The sequence below is a fragment of the Sycon ciliatum genome, chromosome 12, assembly GCF_964019385.1.
Source record: "Sycon ciliatum chromosome 12, ocSycCili1.1, whole genome shotgun sequence".
In the NCBI taxonomy this organism is placed as follows: domain Eukaryota; kingdom Metazoa; phylum Porifera; class Calcarea; order Leucosolenida; family Sycettidae; genus Sycon; species Sycon ciliatum.
In genome coordinates, this window is record NC_088654.1 from 23,579,010 (window position 1) to 23,584,034 (window position 5,025).

Consider the following 5,025-nt stretch of genomic DNA (forward strand, 5'->3'; position numbering starts at 1 on the left):
CCACCCTCCAAGAAACTCTCAAATCCCAGCGGCAACACAACAAGTGAAGATGATTCCACTACCTTGTGCAGCCCTGGTCAATTGCTGTCCAGTTTGTTCTGTATTGGCCTTTTCTTTCCTCCCATCCTGTTTGCTCTTGTCTTTCCTTTTCCTTTGTCTTTGTCTTTCATTGCAAGCTGGGCCGTTGTGATTCCTTTAAAACTACTTGTAAGTTAGAAGGAAACAGTGCCAGGTTCTGTCAAGATTCTGTGAAATGAAATGAGTTGTGAATTTGCAGTGCCCAGGGAATGAGCACGTGTGCTCACCAATTCTCTTTGAGTTACGAAGCTGCAGGACGCCTCACCCCTACTACATTAGTGCCAGGTTGTTTGCAGAATTACTCCATTTCCCCGAATATAGTCGCACCTTTTTACACTAAACTTCAGGGCCATCAAAAGTAGATAATCAAGCGAGGTACAGAGGGCTTGATGGCTGATCAAAGCCCAAGGGTCCAGCCCGAGGGCCGTAGGCCCAAGGGCTGGGCCCGAGGGCTTTGATCAGTCATCAAGCCCGACTGTACCTCGCTTGAATATGCTTCAGACGATCCCCAACATTTTTTTTGATTTTGAATCAAACTCGCTTCATTCTTTGGGTGATCTCGAGTGTGGACAATGTCGGCCTTTCCTTTGGGATTTCAGAGCAGCCTGAAGTCTAAAGTGCATGTTGTTTTCGTCCCGTTCGTAAGTTTCACACAGAGATTACAGCAAAGGGAAAGTAATGTCAGTGGACGAAAAACCTGTTTCGTGAGAAATTTCTCAGGACTACGTGTCAAGAGCCAGACGTGGCTGAAGAGTCACGGAAGTATTTTCACTTCCACCATACACGCCTTGCTCACGCTGCATACTGCTGAGAGTTCTGCGGTGCTGGAGCTAGATTTCCAACTCCACAAGTTGAGAGCCACCGCATCAACGACCACCACCCCTATCGGTTTCTTGTTCTCATAGCCAGATCACCTTGAAAAGACTGAGATTGGGCATGATCAGGGCTTTGATGGTTTTGTCGTACAGTTGCCAATGGCAGCGGGCTTCGATGGTTTTCTCGTACAGGTTGTCAATGACAGCGGGCTTTGATGGAATATCAAAGCCCGCTCTCCGAGGCTGCTGATTGGTCGTAACCTAGCAAAGGGCACGTGGGTCGTTTGAAGCCTAGTTCACATTCGACGCAACGCCGACGGTACGGGACGTAAAGGCCGATTCATACTTCATTTTTTGCGACGCGAAAGCGCGATGCGAAAGTGCGAAATGTCTTGCGTTGGCGACGGCTGATTTATACTTTTCAGGTCATTTTGCGAGACGCCGCGAGTCGCACTTCACGTGGTCAACTTTTTTGCAACTAAAAAATGTTGTTCTCTTGGCAACGGGAAGTTGTGCCGGGAAACTGCAAAAATCCACTGACATGATGTGGTTCTCGTGTTTCTTTTCATTTTGAGAGAGACGAGCGCAAGAGCAAGAGCAAGATGGATATGGACACAGCGTTGGATGTCGCAGCAGCCTGTTTGCTGCTAGCTGCTGCGTTTCAGCGTCGGAGGACAGCACGGACCAGACGTTGGTGTGTTCGTCCGTATTACCAGCACAGGTTAGAGCGAGGGTCGTACCAGTCAGACATTGTGCAAATGAGAAGTGTAGACGAGAGCCTGCACTTCAAGTATGTGCGTATGTCCCCGGCTGTTTTCGACCGCTTACTCGTCCTGATAGAGCCGTTCTTGCCGGTGAGGCGTCAGCTGAATTCCGCAACAAGACCAGAAATCACCAATGCGGAACGATTAGCCCTGACGCTGCGATATCTGGCCTCAGGAGAGTCCATGCAGAACATTGCTATCCAGTTCCGTGTGGGCCACTCCACTGCCCACCACATCATTATCGATGTATGCCAAGCCATCTGGGCTGGTCTTGTGGACAAATACATGCAGTGCCCTTCAAAACCAGCTGAATGGGCTGCTGTAGCTACTGATTTCTACGCGAGGTGGAACTTCCCACACTGCATTGGTGCGATCGATGGGAAGCACATCAATATGCAAGCGCCTCACAACTCTGGCAGTAGCTTCTACAACTACAAGAACTTCCACTCCATCGTTCTTCTGGCCGCTGTGGATGCGCAATACCGCTTCATCATGGTTGACATCGGCGCCAGTGGTCGCGAAAGTGACGGCGGTGTGTTCTCTATGAGTGCCTTTGGCCAGTCTCTAGAGTCGGCATCAGCAGGTAATAACAAGACTAGCGCCAGTTTGTTTTTCATTAGACAAAATGCAATCCTAAAAAGAACAGTGCATGCTTCAGGCCTTTACTAGTATTAAAACACTTGTGAACTATCATTAATAAGAACAATAGTAATCGCAAGTTCACAGCGGTTTTCAAAGAACGTTTTCTTGTGACAATCATCTGTGGGATAAACATTACAATAACATCGCAATATTACATGATGGAACAAGCGATTTTATGAAGAGAGCGTGCAACATTTACATTTAGATAGAGAAAAATGCAAACTATAACTGAAGTGTTCAGGGTGGAAAGAGAGAGATGAAGTGAAACCATTGATTAAAGTAGTGTATGTGCCGACACAATCCACATGATCGGTGAAGGGATATGTACGAAAGGCTTTTTTATGTTTTTTTCTTTCTCTTTTTTTACTAGGTCTTCCTGACGCAACCGATTCCGTCCCCGGACTAGGTCAGCTCCCTTACTTTATGGTTGGAGATGAAGCTTTTCCACTTCGCTCCTACATGATGCGACCTTACCCTGGGAAGCAACTTTCAATTGACAAGCGGATCTTCAATTACCGGCTGTCAAGGTATGAGACTCCAAATGACCTCGGTTTCCATTCTTCATTCTGCTCCAATACCGTATTATCTCCATTAAAAGTCCCAGGTTTATATATTTTACAACCAGTCCGGGCCCTGGGTTTATAATTTTTCATCCATCTGGTACCTGTACATTGGTTGATATTTTTGTTTTTGTTATACCAGTAGCACAAGTGCTCAATTGCTCAAGGTCAAAAGGTTACAATTTGAAAATGTAGTCTGAATGTAGTCTGGAAAAATCTGTCTTTTACATTTTATGTGATTTAGTACTGTATGTTCTATGTAGGTAGTCTAGAGAGGGTCCAATGCAAATGAAATTGGTCAAAGTATGGTAGCAATAAAATGCATACTGTTCAACGACTGACCTCTGTATCCATCCCCTACCGTTATAGCTGCAGTACACACGATTTGTAGTGTTGCAGCATGCAACATTGGAGAACACCATTGCTTGTGCTGATATAAATACTTTTTTTCTTTCCTCACTTGTCCTCTGTAGGGCTAGACGCATTGTGGAAAATGCTTTTGGCATTCTTGTGGCTCGGTGGCGATTGTTTCGGCAGCCAATAAATGCGAAGCCTGAAAATGTTGTTCATTTCACGAAGGCCTGTGTAGTTTTGCACAATTTCCTCCAGACGGAGAGCAGCGCAACCTACTGTCCAAGTGGCTTCATTGACACAGACGTCAACGGTCGAGTGAGCGAGGGCTCTTGGCGGATTGACTTCAAGAACGGCGGACTCACTGACATTACCAAGGCAGCAAGCAACAACTTCACAAGGCATGTCAAGACATTGCGCGAGCAGCTGGCACGGTTTTTCTTGTCACCTGCTGGAGCTGTGTCCTGGCAAGTGGATGCTGTCACAGAAATTCATTGATGAGTGTTCTGGTCGGGCTTCCATTATTATTTTTTGTATTCTTCGTCCTGTTCTGTGTGTGTAGGTGTGTGTGTAGGTGTGTGTGTAGGTGTGTGTGTGTGTGTGTAGGTGTGTGTGTAGGTGTAGGTGTGTGTGTGTGTGTGTGTGTGCGCGCGTAGGTGTGTGTGTGTGCGTAGGTGTGTGTGTGTGTGTGTGTGTGTGTGTGCGTGCGTACCGTATTTCCCCGATTATAGGTCGCACTTGATTATAAGCCGCACCCCCATTTCCAGGTTTGAGCAATATTGTTTTGATATATTGACTCGATTGCAAGTCACCCTTTTCACCTTTTTCACCCTTTATTTTTATTTTTAGTGTAAAAAGGTGCGACCTATAGTCGGGGAAATACGGTAGATGCGTGTGTGCCGGTGTGTGTGCGTGTATGTGTGTGTAGGTGTGTGTGCCGGTGTGTGTGTGTGTGTGCGTGTGTGTATGGGTGTGTGTGTGTGTGTGCGTGGGTGTGAGCGTGTTTATAGTTATAATTTGTTGCTGGTTTTCTACTCCTCTTCTTATTCTTTGTCCGGGCTTCCATGAATATTTTTGGTATTCTTCGTCCTGTTTTGTGTGTGGGCGTGAGCGTGTTTATAGTTATTATTCTTTGCTGGTTTTCTACTCCTTTTCTTATTCTTTGTCCGGGCTTCCATTATTATTTTTTGGTATTCTTCGTCCTGTTGTGTGGGTGTGAGCGTGTTTATAGTTATTATTTTTTGCTGGTGTTCTACTCCTTTTCCTCTTCATTGTCCGGGCTTCCATGATTATTTTTGGTATCCTCCGTCCGGTTTTGCTGTTGTGTGTGTGCATGTGCATGAATTTGAGCAAGTGCGAATGTGGACTCTGCTTCGATCCCGTAATTACGTTTGCTCTGGTCTAGCTTTATCTGCAAGTCCAGATGTGTGAGCGTGTTTATAGTTATTCTTTTTTGGATATTCTTTGTCTGGTTTTGCTGTTGCAAGTAACTTGAGCTTGCTCACGCAATTACGGTAAATGAGGCATGCATATAAATGTTTGCATGCAAACTCATCTCTGCATCGTGTGTGCGTGCGCATGAATTTGAGCAAGCGTGAATGTGGACTCTGCTTCAACCCCGTAATGATGGGCGCTCTGGTCTAGCTTTCCCCGTCCTACGTTGGTTGTTTCATATTCCCTTATTTCCAGCACTCAAAAATAACTTGTAATAATGTTATCCATGGCTGACGATTCATCTGCATCGCCCCAATTTCCGGGAGAAATCTGACCATAAACAATCAATATACAGTGTTGCTCAATGAGATCTAGCCGCGT

General features: G+C 45.8%; 1 protein-coding gene across 1 annotated transcript; it reads left to right on the forward strand.

The window, feature by feature from the left end:
• Positions 1-1,230: 1,230 nt before the first annotated feature.
• Positions 1,231-4,764, forward strand: LOC135828468 (uncharacterized). Its single transcript, XM_065340917.1, has 3 exons — positions 1,231-2,240; positions 2,670-2,826; positions 3,333-4,764. The coding sequence occupies exons 1-3, from the start codon at positions 1,496-1,498 to the stop codon at positions 3,706-3,708; spliced, it is 1,278 nt and encodes a 425-aa protein (XP_065196989.1). The 5' UTR covers positions 1,231-1,495; the 3' UTR covers positions 3,709-4,764.
• Positions 4,765-5,025: the final 261 nt, after the last annotated feature.

Bases quoted from the DNA above. Each gene is read 5' to 3' on its own strand.
- LOC135828468 (XM_065340917.1), top strand. From the start codon at position 1,496: ATGGATATGGACACAGCGTTGGATGTCGCAGCAGCCTGTTTGCTGCTA. The intron at 2,241-2,669 runs GTAATAACAAGA...TTTTTTTACTAG, and splicing joins TCTAGAGTCGGCATCAGCAG to GTCTTCCTGACGCAACCGAT. The intron at 2,827-3,332 runs GTATGAGACTCC...TGTCCTCTGTAG, and splicing joins TTCAATTACCGGCTGTCAAG to GGCTAGACGCATTGTGGAAA.